Below are 23,128 nucleotides of genomic sequence, written 5' to 3'. Positions count from 1 at the left end.
TTATCTGTGCAGAAATAATTCTGGAAACACAGTATATTCTAATGCAGTAGTTTGTTTTAATGCAAAACTTTGGTGATGCCCACTCTTGCCTCAAAATACAGAATCATTCACTAAACCTGATTAGTGACATCACATTGCTTTCCACACTCCTGTCATCTTATGCTTTAAGTTTGCTTTGATGTTTGTTGAGTATCAGAGGACTGAATCAATGATTTCACCTTCATTTTAGTATTCTAAGAGAAAACTTGAAGATGAATAGGACCATACTAGGATTTAACTTTTATTTGGGTAGATTTTTTTTCTGTCATTAAACGGACACTGTCAACTCAATTTTATAAAAATTACCTAATTAAAAAAAGAAACAATTTGAGGCATCACCCTTTTAAATAGCATATCCTGAAATTCTGTTTTCTTTAATTTCCCTTTAAAAATAAGTGTCAAGGGGTTTTTGTTGCTAAGGATCTCTCCTGCAAGTGAGAGAAAAAGTACACAGTGAAAACATCAAACCATCTAAATAGATGGTGCTGTCAAATGCACAGAAAAATGAACTGCTAATAAACTTACTTGAGTTTCAGAAATCTCTAGGTTTTAAACAGTAAGTGCAAAGGTTTGGGATGGAAATGATATTCTAGTTGATAGTGTCTCTGTAGACCTTTATTTTAGTTTCTTTTCTGATTCTGTAATCACTATTTTGACTCATTTTAGTTACAAAAAGATAGAGTTTATACTTCTGAAGAAGTATATGGGTCAAGTGCTCTTATAAATAAATAGAATGTAACCATTGATTCAGTACTCTGCCTTATATATAAGCATGATAAATTGTATATACATTTGTTACTGTTAATGTTCCTTGCCATTACAGCATTTCTGACTATTGAACTGTTCTTGGCATTGCAGTGGACTAAAGAGGATGGACATAGAACTGCCACCTCTGCTGTCCCTAACCTGTTTGTTCCATTGAACACTAACCCAAAGGAGGTCCAAGAAATGAGGAACAAGGTTTGTATCCACTGTCATTTAATTTGCCATAATTTTTGTTTAAATTGTATACTTGTAAACAGCTAATAATTCTGTTACGATGAGGTCTTGAGGAAATATAAAACAGAGCTTCTGCATTGTTCTCCCCATGATAAGTAGAGGCAGAAACAGTTGCTATACATTCTTGAACTAAGGTCTATAGTCTTTTGTCACCTGCTCCCTTTGAGGCAAGGGGGCTTTAAACTAGGTACAAGAGGGGCATGTGATGAAAGCTCACAGGTAAATATACAAAAAGTGACTGTAACAGAGGGTTAGATGTTGGGAGTGGGAAGGACATGGAAAATTACCAGAGGGAGCTTAGTGGGGGAATCTGCCCAACATCTTAGATGTCTGTACTCAAGTGTAAGGAGTACTGGGAATGAACAGAAAGTATTACTGCATAAGCTAAATTCTGATTTTATTGGCATCACAAAAACCTGGTGAGATAAGTTTAATGACTGGATTATCGGTATAGGGAGGTGAAGCTTATTCAAGAAGGATAGGCAGGAGAAAAAGGGAGGAGGTGTTTCATTATACTTCAAGAATATATATGCTTGTTCTGAAGTCCAGAAGGAGGTTGGAGGCAGACAAACTGAAAGACTCTGCGTAAAGATAAAAGGGGTTAAAAAAAAAATATGGGTGACATTCTGGATGGGGTCTACCATAGGCCACCAAATAAGAAAGAAGAGGTGGATGAGGCATTTCTAGAACAAATAACAAATATCCAAAATACAAGACCTGGTAATAATGGGAGACTTAAACTATACTCCTGACATCTGTTGGAAAAATAATATGGCAAAATATAAAATTTCCAATTAGTTCTTTGAATGCATTGGGGAACAATTTTTTGTTCCAGAAAATGGAGGAAGTAACCACAGAGACAGCCATTTTAGAGTTGATTCTGTCCAAAAGGGAGGAATTGGATGCAAATCTAAAGGTGGAAGGCAATTTGTGTGAAAGTGATCATGAAATGATAATTTTCATGGTTCTGAGGAAAGGAAGAAGTGAAGGAAAGGCAGAATAAGGACAGGGGACTTCAAAAAGTAGACTTTAACAAATTCAGATAAATGATAGGTAACGTCCCATGAGAAGAAAATGTAATACAAGGAGGAATTCAGGAGAGCTGGCCGTTTTTCAAGGAAACTATTAAAGGTACAACTGCAAATTATCCTGATGTGAAGGAAAGATAGGAAGAAGAATAAGGTCTAGCATGCCTCCATCAGGAGCTCTTTAATGACCAGAAAATCAAAAAGGAATCCTACACCAAGTGGAAACATGGACAAATTGATGAGGCGTACAAAAGAATAGCGCAAGCATGTAGGAACAAAGTCAGAAAGACTAAGGCACAAAATGAGTTACACCTAGAAAGGGATATAAAAAGCAATAAGAAGAGGGTCTTTAAATGCCCTAGGAGCAAGAGAAAGATGAAATAAAATGTAGGTCTTCTACTCAGTGGGGAAGGAGAGCTCATAACCTATGACATCAAGAAAGTGAGGTGTCCGATGCCTGTTTGCTTCAGTCTTCACTAAAAAGGTTAATGGTGTCTAGATGCTCAATACAGTTAATATTAAGAGCAAGGGGGGAGGAACACAAGCCAGAAGAGGAAACGAACAGATTAAAGAATATTTAGATAAATTATATGTATTCAGGTTGACAGGGCCTGATGAAATTAGTTCTAGGTTACTTAAAGAACTAGCTGAAGCAACCTTGGAACTATAGCAATTATCTTTGAGAACTCCTGGAGATTGAATGAGGTCCCAGAGGACTAGAGAAGGGCAAACATAGTATCTATCTTTAAAAAAGGGTGGGAAAGAGGCCCTGGGGAATTATAGACTAGTCAGCGTAACTTCAATACCTGGAAAGATACTGGAAGAAATTATTAAACAATCTGTGTGTAAGAACCTAGAGTAGAATAGGATTATAAGGAATAGCCAACAACAATTTGTCAAGCACAAATCATGCCACATCAAACTAATTTTATTTGAGATGGTTACTGGCCTACAGTATAGTGTTGACAGTCTCACATGACATTCTACTAAGGAAACTAGGGAAATGTGGTCTAGATGGAATTAACATAAGGTGGGTGCAAAACTGCGTGAAACACTGTAGTCAAAAAGTAGTTATCAATGATTCATGGTCAAACTGGGAGGACGGATCTAACAGGGTCCTGCAGGGGTCAGTCGTAGGTCCAGTATTAAATATTTTCATTAATGACTTGGATAATGACATGGAGAACATGCTTATAAAATTTGCAGACGATACCAAACTAGGAGGGGTTGCAAGCCCTTTGGAGGATGGGATTAGAAATCAAAATGACCGTGACAAATTGGAGAATTGGTCTGAATTAAAAAGATTAAATTAAATGAAGACAAATACAAAGTACTTCACTAAGGAAGGAAAAATCAAATGCATGACTACAAAACTGGCTAGGAGTTCTTACTGCAGAAAAGGATATTGAGGTTATAGTGGATTATAAATCGAATATGAATCAATGTGATGCAGTTGCAAAAAAAAGGCAAATACCATTCTGGCATATGTTAACAGGAGTGTTGTATGTAAGACACAGGAGGTAATTGTCATGCTTTACTCAGCACTGGTGAGGCCTCAGCTGGAATACGGGGTCCAATTCTGGACACCACACTTGAGGAAAGATGTGGATAAATTGGAGAGAGTGAAGAGCAGAGCAACAAAAATGATAAAAGGTTTAGGAAACGCTGACCTATGAGGAAAGGTTAAAAAAACTGGGCAAGTTTAGTCCTGAAGAAAGAAGAGTGAGGGAGAACCTGATAAGTCTTCAAATATGTTAAGGGATGCTATAAAGAGAACTGGGATCAGTTGTTCTCCAAATCCACTGAAGGAAGGACAAAAAGTAATGGACTTAATCTGCAGCTAGAGAGATTGATTAGGAAAAGCTTTCTATCCGTAGGGGTAGTTAAGTTCTGGAATAGGCTTTCAAAACCGGTTGTGGAATCCCCGTCATTGGAGGTTTTTAAGAGCAGGTTGGACAAACACCTATCAGCGATGGTCTAGGTTTACTTGGTCCTGCCATAGTGTGGAAGCTGCACTTGATGACTCCTTGATCTCCCTTCCAGGCTTACATTTCTGTGTGTCTAAGATAGACTAGTCATCCAGACTTCCATTATCTCTTTATATTCTTCACTCCATCAGGACAGCTTTATGTATTTAATAATATTTAAGTATACAGATTTCAACAACGTAGCCGAACCCAATTATTCTAATGTCAATGTTTCTTTTCAGCTATGATGATTGGATTTGTCAACAACAGCACAGAGAGGCATACAGGGTATTGTTTCTATCACCCTGAGATCATTTATTACTTACTGCTTGGCCTGCTTCTATGCCTGCTATTAAGTTACAGAATTACAGGTAGACACATTCAGGAGGTAGGGCCAGAACTGAGCCATATCCATGATGTTCCTGTTTATTGTTAATTATGGTAGAGCCTGGGGGCCAACCAAGAACTTGAGCTAAGCAATGTACAGTCCCTGCCTGGAAGACTTCACAATTTAAAGAGACAAGAAAGAAAAGGAGTATAGGGAAATGATCAATCATCATGATAATGCTGCATGTTGTTTTTTGGTTTTGTTTTGGGGACTCTTTTTATATTTTAGGGCAGAGTTTTGGTAGGAGGGGATTAGCTAAATATGTATTCTAAAATGGCTTCTGCTCATAATTAAAATTCCTTGCCGTATACTTCCAAACCTTTATCAATTAAAATTAAAGAACAGAAATATGGATCCACCAGTCTTTGGACTTTGCATTATTCTTGGGCTGTGATTAGGGAAAGAGGTGGTTCTCGCCCACTCCTCAGATCTGTTGAGTCACGTATTAATCATTTTAAAGTGGTCCAACGGTTTGAGTTCCAGGCTCAGGGTAAAATTACCTTTAAATGTTATCACTAATCTTCTATCAGGAAGGGGTTGGATCATCCATTTAGTTTCCATTCTTGCATAAGTATAAACATATGCTGACAACTTGTTAGCTAAAATTAGCAATGGGCTAACTTTGCCTCTCATTGCTGCTGCTGTTAGTTGATATCACTATTGAAAAAGGGGAGTTTGTGCATCTAAAACTTTGTAAAAGGTTACTGGCATGAAAACTTTAGTGCTGAAGGAGAGTCTGTTTGAGGTTAAGGAATATCAGCAGTGTTGTGGAATGGTCACACTTTAACATGGGAAGTCCAGTGCAGTTTAACCAATCCAAAGGCATAGATCTTGAACTTTTCACATGTGTAGATTTGAGTTTCAAGTAGGTAGATGTTGATACTCACTATATTGCATTACTCATGTTGATGGTACATTATTTTCTGTGGAAACATGCCTTCTTTTGAAAGCCTTGGTCTTGTTAAATGATAGTTGAACTTCATATACTTAGGTTTCCAGTTTTCATAATGTGCTCTTCCTGTGGGAGCTATGTAGATTTTATTGAATTTGGTATTTGACAACAATCCAGTCATCAAAAAAAACCATACTCCAAGAATAATATTAAACATTTTTGTTTAGCAGCCTAGATGATAGATTTTTTGGTCTGGTCCAAAAGCCTGATTTTTGAGAGCAGTATTTCAGAGAGAGGTACAGGTCAAAAGTAGACAAGATTGCACAGAAAAAACGTTATTCAAGGAGCTCCGAATACCCCTGACTCTTTTGAAGTATCTACTCTGTAATGGTCCCAGTTCTACTAAATAATACAAAAAACTGTCAAGTAACTAGTGGTATAGTGCCAAAACAAATTATATTCTAGCTTCCTGCTTTCCATTATAAAATATATTTGGAGAAACAAAATTGCTAGTAAATTTGCAACTGACATCTGAAAGGGTACGTTGAATAAAACTCATTCATGCCTTTTTGCAAAAACTGTTACAAGAAAACTCAACTTAAACTTGGTCTAAACTTTTTTTTTTAAATAAATAGCTTTTTTAAAACCTAAGATCAATAGAAATATCTCCATTGTTAAAAAGAAATGAAGTGAAAACTGTTTTAAAACAAATTAGAATTTCCACTGTTGTGTTAAAAACCTGAAAGTGAAACCAACCAAAATAAAACTGATTTCATGAGTTTTTATTGTTCCAGCCAAGAGAAATGCAGTGAGTAAACCAAGATGATAAATAGTGTGGAGGGAATAGGATTTTTGATATTTTCAGTTTTAGAAATCTCAGGTGTTGATAAACTCTCTTGTTTACAGCATAACTTTAAGATGAATGTCCCTTTGCCATCCATACAGTCACAAATTAATCCCTGTAAATGCATCCTCTTCTGTAGTTTTCGAAACAGAACTCCAAAATACTTTAGAAATGTTGCATTCTGGGTCAGCGCTTATGGCTTCATTGCTCTCACAAGATATCCAAGTTCAGGAATTACTTTGTTTCCATTCCCACTTTCTGAAGTGAGGAAAGAGCTTGGAAGCATTGAAGACATAAAATAGAGTATTTGTATTTGGATGCACTGATGGATACTACTTTGTGCAGTTAACTGATTTTTGCATTAAAAATATCCATTTGTGCACATACAAATGAGGGGTTTTGCATTCTCAAACAGATATACTCATGAGCATCCCCTTCAAAAGTATAACCCCCCACTGTCAAGGTTGGGATGGTAAATTAAGGTGGTAAGGAGTATCGTTATTAAACAATCAATTTGTAATTATCTAAAGGATAGTAAGGTTAATAGAATGTGGATTTGTCAAGAACAAATAATGCCAGACCAACCTAATATTCTTCTTTGACAGGGTTACTGGAATAGTGGATTGGGGAGGGAGGGAAGCTATAGATGTGATATGTCTTGATTTTTAGTAAGGCTTTAACATAATCCCATGACATTCTCATAAGCAAATTAGGGAAATGTGGTCTAGATGAAATTACTATAAAGTGAGTGCAAAACAGACCGGTCAGCCTCACTTCAATCCTTGGAAAAATCATGGAGCAGGTCCTTAAGAAATCCATTTTAAGGCACTTGGAAGAGAGGAAGGTGATCAGGAACAGTCAACATGGATTCACCAAAGGAAAGTCATGCCTGACCAACCTGATTGCTTTCTATGATGAGGTGACTGGCTCTGTGGATGTAGGGAAGGCGATGGATGTGATATACCTTGACTTTAGCAAAGCTTTTGATACTGTCTCTCACAGTATTCTTACCAGCAAGTTAAAGAAGTATGGGTTGAATGAATGGACTATAAAATGGATAGAGCATAGGGCTCAATGAGTAGTGATAAATGGCTCCATGTCTAGCTGGCAACCGGTCACAAGTGGAGTTCCCCAGGGGTCGGTCCTGGGGCTGGTTTTGTTCAACATCTTCATTAATGATCTGGAGGATGGGGTAGATTGCACCCTCAGCAAGTTTGCGGATGACACTAAGCTGGGGGGAGTGGTAGATACCCTGCAAGGTAGGGATAGGATACAGAAGGACCAAAACAAAGAAATCTAATGAGGTTCAACAAAGAAAAGTGCAGAGTCCTCCACTTAGGAAGGAAGAATCCCATGCACAGCTATAGAATGGGGACCGACAAGCTAGGCAGCAGTTCTGCAGAAAAGGACCTGGGGGTAACAGTGGATAAAAAGCTGGATATGAGTCAGCAGTGTGCCCTGGTTGCCAAGAAGGCTAATAGCATATTGGGCTGCATTAGGAGGGGCATTGCCAGCAGGACGCGGGAAGTGATTATTCCCCTCTATTTGGCATTGGTGAGGCCACATTTAGAGTATTGTGTCCAGTTTTGGGCCCCCCACTACAAAAAGGATGTAGACAAGTTGGAGAGAGTCCAGCAGAGGGCAACAAAAATGATTAGGGGGCTTGAGCACAGGACTTATGAGGAGAGGCTAAGGGAACTGGGCTTGTTTAGTCTGCAAAAGAGAAGAATGAGGGGGATTTGATAGCAGCCTTTAACTACCTGAAAGGGGGTTCCAGGGAGGATGGGGCTGGGCTGTTCTCAGTGGTGGCAGATGACAGAACAAGGAGCAACAGTCTGAAGTTGCAGTTGGGGAGGTCTAGGTTGGACATTAGGAAAAACTTTTTCACTAGGAGGGTGGTGAAACACTGGAATGGGTTATCTATGGAGGTGGTGGAATCTCCATCTTTAGAGGTTTTTAAGCTGAGGCTTGACAAAGCCCTGGCTGGGATGATGTAGCTGAGGTTAGTCCTGCTTTGAGCATGGGGTTGGACTAGATGACCTCCTGAGGTCCCTTCCAACTCTAATATTCTATGATTCTATGAAAGAGTAGTTATCAATGGTTTGCTGTCCAAATTGGGATGGGAGGGCGTTTCTAGTGGGGTCCAGCAGGGTACTATCCATCCGGTACTAGTCAATATTTCCATTAATGACTTGGAAAATGGAGTGGAAGGTATGCTTACAGAATTTGTAGATGACACCACCTTGGGCTGGTTGCAAGCACTTTGGAAGACAGGATTAGAAATTCAAAATATCCTTGACAAATTTTGGAAGTGGTCTGAAATCAACAAGATGAAATTCAGTAAACACAAGTCAAAAGTACTACATCTGGGAAGGAAAAATCAAATTAATAACTACAAAATGGGAAATAACTGGCTAGGTATTAATACATCAGAAAAGGATCTGGGGATTATAGTGAATCATAAATTGAATATGAGTCAATGTGATGCAGTTGTGAAAATGCTAATATCAATCTGGGGTATTAATATTAACAGAAATGTTGTATATAAGATACAGGAGGTAATTGTCTCACATTACTCAGCCATGGTGAGGCCTCAGCCGGAGGAGTAGTGTGTTCACTTCTGGGCACACCATATTAGGAACGATGTGTATAAATTGAAGAGTGTGGAGAAGAGTAACAAAAATGATAAAAGGTTTAGAAAACCAAACCTATGAGGAAATGATAAAAAGAAACCCAAAACCTGCGTATGTTTAGCTTTGAGAAAAGAAGACTGAGAAGTGACCTTAATAAGTCTTCCAATATGTGACTGGTTGTTATAAAGAGGGTGATGATCAGTTGTCCTCCATGTCCACTGAAGGTAGGACAAGATGTAATGGACTTAATCTGCTGCAAGGGAGATCTAAGTTAAATATTAAAAAAAAATAACGCGCACAACACTTTCTAGCTACAAAGGTTAGTTAAGCCCTGGTATAGGCTTCCAAGGGAGGTTGTGAATTCCCCATCATTGGAGGTTTTTATGAATAGGTTAGACAAACAGCTGTCAGGGATGGTCAAGGTTTATTTGATTCTGCCTCAGCATACGGGGCTGGACCAGATGACCTCTCAAGGTCCCCTGCATCCCTACGTTCTATGATTCTGTTTTAGTGGAACTTCCTATTAGTTTTGTAATTCTTCTCTATGGGAGAGTGGTTATGGAATGTATGGATTCTAAAATGTTGAACAGGGTAAAAAACTGACCTAGAATGCTCTGATTCCCTTCTGAACTGGCGCTCTCTGCTACCTGATCAATCTACTTTTACCACATAAAAGGAAGGCGAATGCATGCTGTGGTACCTAGATACCAAACTGATAGGCATGTAAGAAATAATCTACATTGCTAGAATCCTGGGAATAGATCTTCAACTAATATAAATTGTCACAGCTCCATTGACATCAGTGGAACTGTGATAATTTACACCAACTCAAGACCTGTTCCTGAAACCTAGCAGCAAAAAAAAGCCCCACTCCCTTCAACTGCTGCATAAAATGGGTTTGTCTGCTGTTCACATGTATTTATCTTGCTGTTTTCTTCACAGATCCGGGAGCAAAACTTACAGGATATTAAAACCGCTGGTCCTCAGTCACAGGTTCTTTGTGGGGTAGTAATGGACAGGAGTCTTGTACAGGTGAGAACACAGAGTGCCATAAAACATAATCTTAAAGTTAATCTGTGGTGTCCTTTACTTTCACCTAATATGTCATTATAAAATTATTCTTTAATTGGCAGAGAGTAACTATTTATAAGGTAAGTGCTAGAGATAACACCACTGGTTTTGTGAGAGTGCTCAGTGTCAGAAATTTAAGAGGCTTTAGTAGTGTAGCTGAAGCATGTCTATGGGAGATGCTCCTGGATTTATTGCTGAATGTAGTGCATGAAAATTTGAAAAGGCTTTGTATAGGGGTTAGAATCCTGCTCATAACTAGTCAGGCTTTGTGACAACTTGGATATTTTTCAAGTTCATGTATTTTTAAAATATAAGATATTGGAAACAGCCAGGTCAGTTTTGTGTAATAGTGCATTTTGAATATATTCAGACAACTTGAGAGTAATTTATTTGAAGAGCAATTAAAAAATAAAAGGAAACTATTATTGGCATCGTTGTCCATCAACTATAAAATCATTACGTTAAAAATAATGTATTTGGTGCACTAAGTAAAGAGACTTTTTAAAATTATTGTTCAAAATAAACGTTTAAAGAGCTGTCTGTACAGTTACTCAACGAAGTACACACGCTAGTGACTTAAAAACTTACACCACATTTAATGAGATATAATTGGCACTAGATAAGTATTTTCTGATGCACTTTATGAAGTTTGACTAGTCATATCATGAATATAGCATTTTTCAATCTGGGTGTGATGTTTGTGTGCATGTCAGTTCATTATCATTGCTGTTTTATCTACCAGTTACTGTTTCTCTGCATGTTTGTAGCTAGCATCGTAATGCACTTGGTTGATGTGTTAAAGCCCGGGCTCGGTTTGCTCTTTTTACTCAATTTACTGTTGCAGGATGCTCCCCTCTCAGACTGTACGGAAACTATTGAAGGGCTCGATCTCACAGAGCAGGCCTTTAGTCCCGCTAAATCTCTCTCTGTTAGAAAGGTACTTACTGCCCTGTCATACTGCTCTAAATACTGCTGTTCACCCTTCACTTCTACCTCTGCCTTACTTTGCCCTGTTACCTGTATTAGCTAAAGAGTTGGCTGTAAAAGAGAGACTAGATGGATCTACAAATTACGTATGTGCCATTTTACAGGCAGTTATTTTACCATTTTAAAGTGCCTCTTCAAGATTTGAGTTTTTTTTATATATGCAAACCGGTGAATAACATGAAAATGTGTGTGAAGTTAAGGGACTGATCAGAAGTTCTGCATGTGGTGTTTTGTTTCTGCATGTCATTGGTGTTAAATAATCCTAATTTGAGATCCATTTTGAGCTAGCCTAGTCTCAACTTGATTACATCAGTGTAATCCAAAGATATCCACAGATCTAAGGTTTACCAAGCTGACTTAAAAAAAGCCTCCTGATTTTAAGGGTCCTATGCTGCAAGGGTGCTGGGTGCCTCCTTCAATCTTCCTGTAATAGGACTTGAGATGCAGGAACTGCTCAGCACTCCAGGGGACTGAGTCCTAAATACACGAATTCTCAAACTGTTAATGAATAAGCAATATCTGTGATAATTTATTCAGTATAATTAAGGTACAGGATAAATCTAACTTTTTGGGTTTGCTTGGGAGGCTAAGTAAAACTGGAGCAATTTCCACAATGGAAATTCTTCAGTCTGTCCTTTGATGGAGTTTTTTGGTGAGAGTTCAATATGGAACTTCAGTGGGTAGATATATGCATCAGTTCTTCTCTGTCCCTCACCTCTGTCATCAAATAGCTAAATAAATAGTGCCTCCAATCTCCTTTCTCCAGCATCATAAGACTCCTGTTAAGAATTGAGAACAATTTGAAATGTATAACTGTTACAAGTCCTATGACTTTAACATGCCATCTGTGATCAGCCAGTCTGTATTGCAGATACATCATACACCATTGTGAACTTGGTAAACGTTGGTTATCAGGCCAAGATTCATGTTCTTGTCAATAGGTATCCATATTCTGAAGGGAAGGGTAATTAATTACTCTTTCCAGATTTAAGGCTAAAAAAATATAAACCCTAAACCAAACACTTCAAAGCACTGTCTGTCCTTCACTTTCCTATGCTCAGTTATCATAATTTCAACAGTGGAATGGTGGTCTTACATAAGAGAAATCCATGTGTCATCACAATTAATACTTTTTGTCAGTGAAGTGCAAGATTTAATTTCAGTTTTAATAAAATGTTTAAATAATTGCAGTACTCACAAGTACTTCACAAGGATTTTAAAGGTAGCAGAGGTCAGAAGTATGGGCAAAAATGCATAATATGATTAACAGTATATAATGTCAGGGCAAAACATCCAAATGATGTTTTTTCCTCTTATTAGTATCATACAAATCCTATGTTAACAGTGAAATGATGTAAAATTAGCTATTTTGACATATAGAGTAGTTACCACCTACCCACCTGCCTATCTTTATATAAAATGAGAATTGGGAATTTGGGATATGAATACTTTGAAGAGTGAGGAATGGCTGTACTGTAAAAAATGGTATTGATGGTCAAGCAAGTGATTAGATTGTGCTGAAAATCCAAACAAAAATTATATATTTTCCCCTCCATTTAAGATTTTACAGAACAAAAAAAAAATTTATAGGAAATAATGCACAGCCAATCAAACTTTTAGAAATTAACTCCATGTGTTAGGATTCTACAGAAACTCTTCTGTATTGGAGAACTAGAGATTCTTCCATTGTCAGTTTATTTTTTAGACATTTGCACTCAAATAAAGTAATAGTAAGAAGTTGCTATCTGAGGAGGATTTAAAAAAAATATAAATATTCAGCTAACTTTGGGATATACATCAATTAATAACACATTAGTTTAGGAGAGAAAATTCCAATGCTACATACAAAATAGGTGTGTAATCCTTTTGAGTCCAATTTTGCTTAGAGCTGCATTGATAAATTCTCTAATTTTGCCTCATCAAATGCTTTGGCATGCAGAGAAATTCTGGCCATGTCTTATCACAATTTCTTTAGGCATTGCATAAGTGTAACCATATTATGGACCATAAATTAGCTAAGTTTCTGCAGCAATCCTAATCAGATAGGGACTTGAGTGAGTTTTTTGTCATTCACATTCTGTGACGTAATAAAATTCTCAAGAGATGGGCCATTTCCCTGTTCTTGAAATGGAATAGCTCTTCGTGTCCATTCCTAAAAAAACTGCTCCATAGCTTTGCTTTTGCTGAATAAGTTCTATGTTCTGCCCTAGAAGTGGCTGATTTCAGTGGTGATCTCTGGCTGTTAACACCCTGAGACTTTTGAATAAAAAGCACTATATAAATGCAAGATGTTAATGTGAATTATTAACGACGTAAACTTCTAACTTAGTTAGTTATCTATTAGTGAGACAAGGTGGGTGAGGTAATATCTTTTATTGAACCAACTTCTGTTGGTGAGAGAGATAAGCTTTCAAGCTATGAGTTATCTATTGTATTTCAGGCATTTGGTAAAGAGAAGAAAGATGCTTATATTAAGTGACAGTACTGTTCATATTTACCCCTAAGACTTAGATGTTTGTTCTCCATTTACATTTATGAAAATAATGCAGTAGAAAGCTTACAAAGTAAGTTCATTTTAACCAGAATTTCCACATAGGAAATGTATAACATTATGCAAAGTGGGACAGTGACGTTTCTCTTGTTCACCCTCTGTCTGGGTGAAACTTTACACCTCCAGCTTCTCAAGGGTGGAAAGAATTAATGGATACCAGTCTCACCCATTGTTCTTCTGTTGTTAAAATATAAAAGAAAGCAGTCCTAATGCACAAGTCATGCACAGCTAGAGTCAGACGCTTCTCAAATAGTCTATTATAATTTAAAATATTAAAAAACAGATAATGGTCCAAAGGAAGTCGTAGGAACATCAGCTTCTTCTATATCATCATACAGAGAGATCTCTTCCTTAAGGTCCTCTCTCATTATAGATGAATACCCAATAAATTACTGGATTGTGAGTTGATGCATAATCTCAAATATTTTGTGCCTTCTGATCTTTTTGAAAGACTGTGCAATAGAAAGGGGTTCACATTCCTGGTTTAGTGAAAGAGCCCTGACTTTCTACTGAAACATGAAAAACTTAATGATGGAATGGGGGAGGGAGCCTTCCTCTTGAATGTGCTGTTCATTCAAGTGTATCCAGAATGAAGCAATTAGTAGCGTATCCACAGTAATTTCAACTCATTCGAGGTTTCTAATATGGCTACTATTATCACTTTGGAAAGTCTGCTCCTACTCTGAATTCAAGATAGTTTCATACTTGCATGTTTTGTATACCTCATGAAGGTTTTTATAAATTCCTGTCCTTGCATTGCAACCATATCTGTGGTCCTGATAATGCAGGTCCCACCTAATTTAATTGTTTACCAAAAACTTCCATTTTTTGTTTCATAATACCTTAGTAATTCAAATCACAGGCGTCTAGTGGGGCACACTTTGCACTATTCTTTTTTGGAAGAGGAAAGCAAAGTACCTCTTGACCAAGTGAGTAATAGTGTCCTGCTTCCCGTTGGCCATTCTTTAATTGTGGTGCACGTCATGCTGGAATAATCCAGGTGTTTAAGGCAATAGGAGATGCTGTGGAGATTTAGCCCTTTGTGAAATTGCTCTTTTTTCTTTCTCTCCCATCTCCAATGAAGAGCTTTAGTGCTTGGTGGGGCAGAGCATCAGGCCTCTTACATGGGGTCTTCAGTCTGTTCCTATAGGCCCTACAATACCAAGAGCAAATCTAATCCATTTTTCCTGTCAGGTGAACAGGAAGTGAAATCACACACAAACATCCAAGTGGCAAGAGCTGCCTCTGCAAGTCCTTCACCTATCCTGCTGCTCTGCTCCCCACGCAGTCCATGTTGTCATATGTTTTTAGTGATGTCTATATGTTAATGTCTTGAACCATGAGGCTTCCTGTTCTTCCAGTAGGAGACTGTTCTATAGCCTAATCCATTGGAATATTTCTTGATCAGCCTAATAAAATTTCCTTTCCTTAACTTTACCCCATCATTGCTAGTTATCTATACTCTTCTGTAAGTAATTCCTCTCTTTTCTTTGATTTTGCATCTGTAAGCGTGTTGGCTCCATGTGAGGCCACAGCGGCTTCCTACAGACAGGGAATAGCTCGCGCTTGGCGAGTGAGTATTCTTAGTAATCCATCCTTAGGCAGGGTGAGCACCAGCTAATCGCTCAGGCCCTCAGTTAGGGCGAGCGAGCAAGGAGTCAGTTGCTCCAACCCTTAGGCAGGGTGAGCAGTGAGCGAGGCAACGGCTTCCGGAGCCATCAGGAGAGAGATTCTCCTGGGGTGGCTAGGGAAAAGGGGAAGGGGAGGGGGACGCAGGCCCACCCGTCTCCACTGCGTCCCAGCCCAGGGCCCTAGTAGTGGCAGAAGCGGCTGCCACTGTGTCGGTGGGGCTCCCGCCACAACACACCGACTATATTGCAGCTTCAGCCACAGGCAGTGGCTGTCCCTGGGCTACTTCCTCCCCACTGACCCCAGTACCTGCCTCCTCTGTGCTGGGAGGATAGTCCGCCTGGGGTAGCGCCGTCAGTCCCTCTTCATCGACCAGGGGTAAGGCGGGGAGCTCCTCTTCAGGGGGCAGCTACTCAAAGTTGTTGTAGGTCGGGAGAGGCTCGGCCTCTGGCAGCTCCTCCAGGTCCTGCCCCGCCTCAGGGAGGGGCTCAGCTGCTGGCAGTTCCTCCAGATCCGGCCCAGCCTCCGGGGGTGCCCGCCACTCGGGCTGCTCCGGGGTCTCGGCCCAGTCCGGGGGTTCCAGAGCACAGGCCCAGGCTCGGGGTAGCTCGGCCCAGTCGTCCTGGCCGGGTTGCCTGGTCCAACTCCGTGAAGGCCCTATCCAGTCCCCAGGCCCAGGTGGGGCCGGGGTCTGTTGGCGGCTCGGCTCTGGCCTAGGCCTCTGTGGACAGGGCGGCACGTCTGTCTCTGGCAGCAGTCTGGGGCCTACTGAGCTCAGGGGCCTGGCCTTTATACTTCCCCTTCCTGTCTGGGCTCCGCTCCGCTGCCACTGATTGGACTGGCTGAGTGGTCCTATCACGGCCCGGGTCCCTTGTTGCCGGGCAGACTCCGTGGCAGGACGTGAGGTGGTCCAATCAGGGCGCTCGCGCCCTTCCTCGGGCTCTTGCTCCGGGGGAGGCCACAGCGGCTTCCTACAGCATCCTTTAGATGATTCACATTCCCAATCCCCTAAATTATTTATGCAATCTTTTACTTCTGTCTTTCCTTACACAGGAAGTCAGACCTTCGAGCCACTTAATTATTTTCATTGATCTTCTCTGAATTGCCTCCAGTTTTATATCTCTCTGGTATTGTCAAGACTGGTTGCAGTATTCCAGGTGTGGTTTCAGCAGAGCATGAGTATCACCTTTCTGCTCTGTGACATAATACCTCTGCGTATGCAGCCCAAAATTTCAGTACAGGACTTTTTTTGCTGCCATATCATATTATATTTTTGTTTTCTGCTATTGCCTGCAGTCTCTTTCAGCATTACTTCTCTCCAGGGGACTGATCTTCAGCTGGTGTAAATTATTTTAGCTCCATTGAAGTCAAGGTGTTTCCTTTGCATTTTAAGTTGCATTTTTTTAGGATGACAAATCTCTCTCCATTTCCTATCCATATTTCTAAGTCCCTTTGTGCTATTTCCCTGGCCTCACAGTTGTACTTCCTAGATGATGAGTGTCATAAACTTGATGTGTTTCTTTTACCCCCTTTTCCCATTAATGAATAAAGATGTCCTCCTAAATAAGACAAAACATTATACCAATCCATTAGTCACCCCACTCCAAAATGAATGCCTTGCTGTTTTTTGCTACCATTTGCCTACAGTCCTTCAGTTAGCTTTCAATTCATGTGACAGTGCTCATATCAAATCAGAATGAATTAATTTTGTAAGTAGGGTCAGAGAGATATAATCAAACTCTTCAGTGAAATCAACATGTATTACATCTATTGCATTCCCTGTGTCTGCTAATTTTGTAATTGTGTAAAAAACTACAAGCTTTGCCTTGCATGATTTCCTACTTTGCAAGCCCATACAGTTTATTGCTAATGGTTTAGTTATCCACTACATGTTTAGTTTGTAATCTTTTTGTAAAAGAATCCAAAGTAGTTGTGGACATTGATTCTTCCCCCCCACTCCCCTCCCAAACGCCCACCTTTTTTTACTGAGGTGTAAATCTTGGGAGCTCACAACTCTCTCAGTCTGTTTTTAAAAATGCTTTTGTGACTCTCATGAAATGCTATTAAATTGATTTTTGTGGTAGCCTGGTGTAGCCTTTAAATGCCAAGCAGGTGCAAAAGGTGTCAAACTACAATCAAACTTGAGGCCATCTGATGTTAAAGCAGCTGACACCTCATGGAAAACTTTAAAAACATCCTTTTTAGATAGCATAATTCTATGTATTTATTCTGCAGCTGGGAAAAGGGTTGTTCGTATTTTACTTGCTTCTTAGAAGACAGCTTCTTAGTTTCTTTGAAAGTTAATTTCCTGTTGCTTGTTCCCCACCAGAAGTTGTTATCCTCTATCAAAGTCACTTCCAAAGAAATCAGTTATGATGTTTGTAAATGGAGGTTTATGGATTCAGATGGGGACCAAGCAGCCAGAGTTCATTAGCTTTTAAATACTAATATCCTGTTTTCATGCAAATATCCGTAGTGTTGTATTAAAAAGAAATACACATAATTAGAAAGCTTTAAAATCTGCCTTTTCATGAAATTTTAAGGGGAAAGTACTTGATGGTCCATTAAAAATCTGAAGCAACTTTTCTACATATTGTACTAGAAAATTAATATAGTCCCTGATCAGCAGTGAGAACATTAATTTCCATTGGTTTTATTTTTCAGATGGATATTTTTTCTCTAATGTAAAGTTACAGATTCAATTTCTTTATTCTAGTCTTTTCTTTTTAATGGACTTCTTTACTTTCTCCATTTGAAGGGGAAAGGGCCAAGGATATACTTTTATTAAAATGTTTCCAGGATTTTTTAGAATGAATTGTGTAGAAGAGAGAACTTGCTTGCCAAAATCTGCTAAGGCAGTTTGTGAAGGATTTCAGTGGGTATTTTTTTTCATAGCAAGTGTTTCATTTGGGCCAGAGTGAGGGGGCTATGTATGTTTCTCCAGACTTTTCAGGAGTGAGGGTGCCCAAAGTGTGAGATATTAAGTTGGGCCAGAATTCAGTTTAATTACTAAATTGAATTAGCAAAACCAGATTCTGTTTGAGCATTTGGGTAACCAGCTGACCAAGAAAGAGGACACTTGATATGAACTCTTATCTCTAAACACTAGATTTCTTGTTTGTATTAAATTCCTGAAGAATGTGCTTTCATTAATCTGAGAATAAAATATCTGAGATTTTAATCACTAGGAATCTACACAAAGGAAAGGGCTTGCTCAAATGGTTTTGAAGGCTTCTCACTTTAAGTGCCAAATGTCATCTTCCTTCCTTTTTTGCTACCCTTTGGCAATGAAGCTATATTTCTGTTGCACACTTACATTAATTCAAATGGGATAATATTTTTAAACAATTTCAGTTTAGGTTTAGTTCAGGACAACAGCAACAACTTTCCAACATGTAGCCTGGCCACCACCTTGCTGCTAATGTTGGTTGCTTGAGCTGGGTAAAGACTTTGACGTTTAGCTGCTCTATTTCCCTATGTGGATGTCTGGATCTTTTCTAATATGCTTTCACACCTGTATAACTGTGCTTCTGTATCCCTGGAGGCTCATCTTCTACCGAGAGCTTCTTTTCTGTCCCTTAACACAGTTGGGCTGAAGTCTTCTCCTCAGCCGCTCCTTTTGTCCAGAACAGTATTTCCCTGTCTCATCTATGCTGTCTTTTTTTCAAATCTGCAGCAGAAACCTTTTTTGCCTGTAGTTCTTCATTTCTCTTTCTGTAATACTAATCATTTCCACTCGCTACACTTTTCTTATATTAAGGCTTTTGACTATTAATAGAAATAACAATTCAACATGGAAAAAGGGTAGAGACACAATCCAACATTTACAGTCACTCATACGCTGTACTTAATATCTTGCAGAATCCGATGACCATCTCACATGAAATGTAATGTACAGCTTCAATGCTTTCTGGGTCACGTGTACTCTTGTTGGGAGGAGTCTGATCATACAGAAGCACATAGGGCAAAGGCAGTCAATACATCACAAACCCTTAACTAAAATCGTCTTGAGGAGCAGAGAATAATTTGTAGACATCTGTGCTGATGAGGGGGATTCAGATCATGCATCAGAGTAACTTTTAAACTAATGCTGTACATCAGGCCAAGTAACAGAGAAACTCTTAAACAGACAAATGACCTGAAAGGTTTGACCCATAAGAGAGAGCCCAAGGAAGCATCTTTCATCTCTGAGGCAATATGAAGCCACTAGCTTCGATCCCCAAAATGTGATGATAAAACCTACCATTCATGGAGAGAGAGCCTCTTCCCTGTAATCAGCATGTTCTATTCTTGTCCTTTGGACACAGAATATTAGTAGTGCTAACCATAATCTTTATTACATATTATGTTTTGAATCCAGTTTGTATGAAATATGCTATCTCAAACAAACATGGTAGTCTTTTTTTAAACTGTATTATTAAGCATTTTAACACAGTAAACCAATACAAAACACTTTAATCTCATGTACATATAATATGTGTAATAAACCGTTTAACATCTGTTAGATATTATATAGTTGCTGGAAATTGCTTTTCCCCTAAACATTAAGTGTTTATAAATATTGAACCTGATCCAGTGAGTGTTCTGTGTGGTAATCCCATCAATTTCTATTGGAGTTCTGCACACAGTGCATTAACAGAATTGGGCCCCAATATTCTATTTTCCCTATGGCAATAAGGAAACTTGCTGCTTTCATGTCAGCATATGTATTCCAACAAAACCTGTTTGGCCACTACTATTTGATATGCTGCTTAATGGTGGATATGTCTTGGTGAAAACAGTGATGTCTATGTAGCCTTTTCTCCATGAGGCCTATTTTTTCTTTAATACAAAGCATACTGTAAATGAAGGTTTTTAAGATTTCAAGTTGGCAGTATTGCTTATTTAACCGAAGAAAAGAAAAGCAGCATTTTCTCAGATTCATTTTTAATCGAATCTGTGTTTTGTTAAGCTTTGGCTGCTTATAGCCGTAAGCACTGTCAGAATTCTGTGAATTATTGTATAGTGGCACACACATCTTAATTGATTTTTTGTCAGGGAGAGTTGGTGACTGCCTCGAAGGCAATCATTGAGAAGGAATATCAGCCACGAGTTATAGTGAGCACAGCAGGACCAAACCCCTTCAATAAATTCACTGATCAAGAGCTGGAAGAGTATCGCAAAGAAGTGGAAAGGAAGCAAAAAGGTTCTGAAGGTTGGTTTGTTTTTAATCCGTAATCATATACATTTCTGTCATATACATCAAGGGCATGGCCTAGCTGATATGAGCATAGGACTGGAAACGAAGATCATCTGCATTCTTAATCCTAGTGCTGACGGTGATTTCTTCTGTGGCCATCGACAGATTCCTTAACCTTGTTTCAATTTTTCCAGCTGTAAACTGGGGAAAATATTTGCAAAGCACTTGGTGTTTTGAAAAGGAATCACAAAGTAAGAAGAGACATGAGTAGGGCATATCTCAGAACTTTCCCCAGGAACCTCTAACCTATCAGAAAATGAAGGGAGAGCATCACGCTACAATGAAGGAGAATTCACCAAAGCATTTGAAGCATCTCTCCTATGTGATTCTTAGAAAGTTTCTCAGTATAGCACCTATGACGCATCCACTAAGCAGGTTGTATTGTTTCCATTGAATATTGGCAGCCCAGTTTTAGCAGTCTTTACAAGAGACAGCCAGGTCCAGTGGGTAGGGCACTGGACCGTGACTAAGGAGACATAGGTTCTATCCCTAACTTGAACTCTACTGTATGACCTCAGGCAAGTCATGTCCCCTTTCTGTGCCTCTGGTTCCTTGCTAAGACTTTGACTGTCTTATCTATATAGATTATAAATCCTTTAGGGCGCACGTTTTCACAGCATCTAGCATAGTGGGACCCCAATCTCAGCTGGGGCTCTAAGCCAGTGTTTCTCAACCTTTTAAGTAGCAAGTACCCCCTAACTTCTGAAAATGTTAATAAGTACCCCAACACTCAATTTTCCACTCTGAGAAATACACTCTTTTTCCCCTTTACTGCTGGACGATTGTATTTCTCGTAAAGCAGAAGAGTTCTGAGTTCTGCAGTGCTGTGTGGCTGTGGCAGATCACAAAACCCCCTGCTGTTTCTCCCCTCCTTCCTCCTCCCTTTCCTCCATATAGGAGCAAAGGTCAATGCCAGCCAACCAGCCTGATGGCGGGGTCAGGTGGTGTTCTCCTCGCACAGGCGGGAACTTGTGAGGTATGAGCAGGCACAAGCGGCCCACTAGAGTGGATGGCAGCGCTCCCCATGGCCGTCCCTAGGGGGGTGTGGGCCTGGGGCAAATCACTATGTGGGGCCGGGCGGGAAGCAGGCGGCTGCCACCTGGCTTCCCCAGAAGTCGGCGGCTGCCGCTCGCCTCCCTTCACTGGGTTTTTCGCCACGTACCCCCTGCCTGTCTCTCACTTACCCCCAGGGGTACGCGTACCACAGTTTGAGAAACTATGCTCTAAGCAATATTTTAATATAAAAAATACCTTACAGGGCGATGTGCTAATTACATTTCCTCTAAAGGCTGCATGGTGATTTGTCCCTTATTTGTGTGTTGTGCTCTTGCTGTACCTTCTGATATCTTGGTGTATAAAGAGCTGCAAATTCTGCCTTTTTCATGTGTGACTTTCTCTATACAGGTATTAGAGCAGTTTGGGGGACTGAGCTGTTACGTTACTGTGTCTATGTAATTACATACACCTTTATTTTCTCTGTAATATTGCTACATCCTACATAGATAAACTATCAAAATATGGAGAGACTGTGGTATTGAGACAGACACCAACTGGGAAGCCAAATGTTTTACTTAAGAGTCAGAACTGCAGGGAGCAAAATGCTTCTGGAAAAAAAACTCTGGAGTTGCAAGGCAGATCAAAAACCTTTCAAGGAGCAGTGAAAGAAGTAGATCTGAAGATTTTGCAGACTCATGAAGGATCAACGCTATCTAAATCTTTAGATAATTCTGAGTTCTCTGCTGTACGGGTTTCTTGTCAGACCATGCAGCAAGTCATCACAAATATTAATCAGGAGGAGCGAGATGAGCAGAAGTCTCCACAAAAGGAATTTCACACAGCAGTCATCAAAGCATTAAGCTCCAGTCCTGACCTTTTGGCTGAGGCCTCAGGTACTAATGAATATGGTACCACTAAGCTGTCAATCAAGGGGGAGCCATTTCTTGCTTAAGCTGCATTTTGGAGTCTATCTCTGAACATCTTCAATTGGCTTGGCTTCTTACCTGTGGGGCTGATCTAATTGGTGGAGTTTCTCTTGGCTGGGTGAACTGTGTAGAACAGTGCTCTGGTACTAGGAAATCTCTATTCTAAATATTGAGGTGGCTTTTTTGTTTTATATTAACATTTGCTCCTTTAGTATGTAACTACTGTTGAAGCTGGAAGGGAGTGGAAGAGAATCTTTTTAATTTAAAAAAGATCTAAAACCACTGCAGAATCTGTTTTGAATAATTGCAGTTTATTGCATGTTACATTGTAATTATCTGTGCACCTTTTCATTCTTCGCTTTGAGTAATGTACATTTTGCTTACTCCAAGGTTCTGCAAATAAACTCAAAGCAAGCAAAATAACTTTGCGTAAAATTTAGTTTTGGTGCCCTTTTTTCATATGGTTATTTCTTTCTTTAGTTCTTCCCCACCAAATTCCCCTCCCTCTAGAATAGTGGCTCCCAGTGCTGGGCCCCAAACTAGTGTGTAAACTGTTGTATAATCATTTCAATCCGTTTTACTGAGAAATGCTTTGAGTTGAAATAGTTGGATAACATAACATCTGTGGCAGGTCAAGATCACAACAGTGTTGGTCTGCATCTTACTTTTGCTTGCTTTGGAATTATTTGGCATTCAGACAGAATTTTTGTTCAGAAAAGCAATTTATTCAAAGATTTTTGTGTGTGTAGAAAGAAGTCTGTTTTACTGCATACTGTATATGCATTCCTAAAGAATAATCCTGTGTGCTGTTTTTAATTTCCATACTGATTCATCTGTAGAACCTTCAGAAGATGTCATGCAACAAAAAGAAAAGAGTGCTCCTGATCACACTTCAGCCCATACCCCTCCCAGCACACCAGTTAAGCTAGAAGAAGGTAT

At 39.4% G+C, this 23,128-nt stretch overlaps 1 protein-coding gene across 17 annotated transcripts in view; it reads left to right on the top strand.

Annotated features, from left to right (window-relative positions):
* ADD1 (adducin 1) overlaps positions 1-23,128 on the top strand; it is a 105,106-nt gene that overhangs the window by 75,324 nt on the left and 6,654 nt on the right. For 6 of the 17 annotated variants that reach the window (XM_067558904.1, XM_067558899.1, XM_067558900.1 and 3 more), the window contains exons 11-16: positions 898-999; positions 9,733-9,822; positions 10,706-10,798; positions 20,066-20,222; positions 21,770-22,156; positions 23,029-23,124. In XM_067558904.1, coding sequence (XP_067415005.1) covers positions 898-999; positions 9,733-9,822; positions 10,706-10,798; positions 20,066-20,222; positions 21,770-22,156; positions 23,029-23,124 — 925 coding nt within the window. The remainder of the gene's footprint in view (positions 1-897; positions 1,000-9,732; positions 9,823-10,705; positions 10,799-20,065; positions 20,223-21,769; positions 22,157-23,028; positions 23,125-23,128) is intronic. The other 11 variants (XM_067558910.1, XM_067558907.1, XM_067558912.1 and 8 more) reach the window with 3 other exon arrangements.

This window comes from Emydura macquarii, unplaced genomic scaffold (genome assembly GCF_026122565.2).
Source record: "Emydura macquarii macquarii isolate MOO-44397 ecotype Brisbane River unplaced genomic scaffold, CSIRO-AGI_Emac_v2 contig_2199, whole genome shotgun sequence".
NCBI lineage: Eukaryota > Metazoa > Chordata > Testudines > Chelidae > Emydura > Emydura macquarii.
Note: the sequence above shows the minus strand (reverse complement) of the source record. Positions and strands in the feature narration are given on the sequence as shown.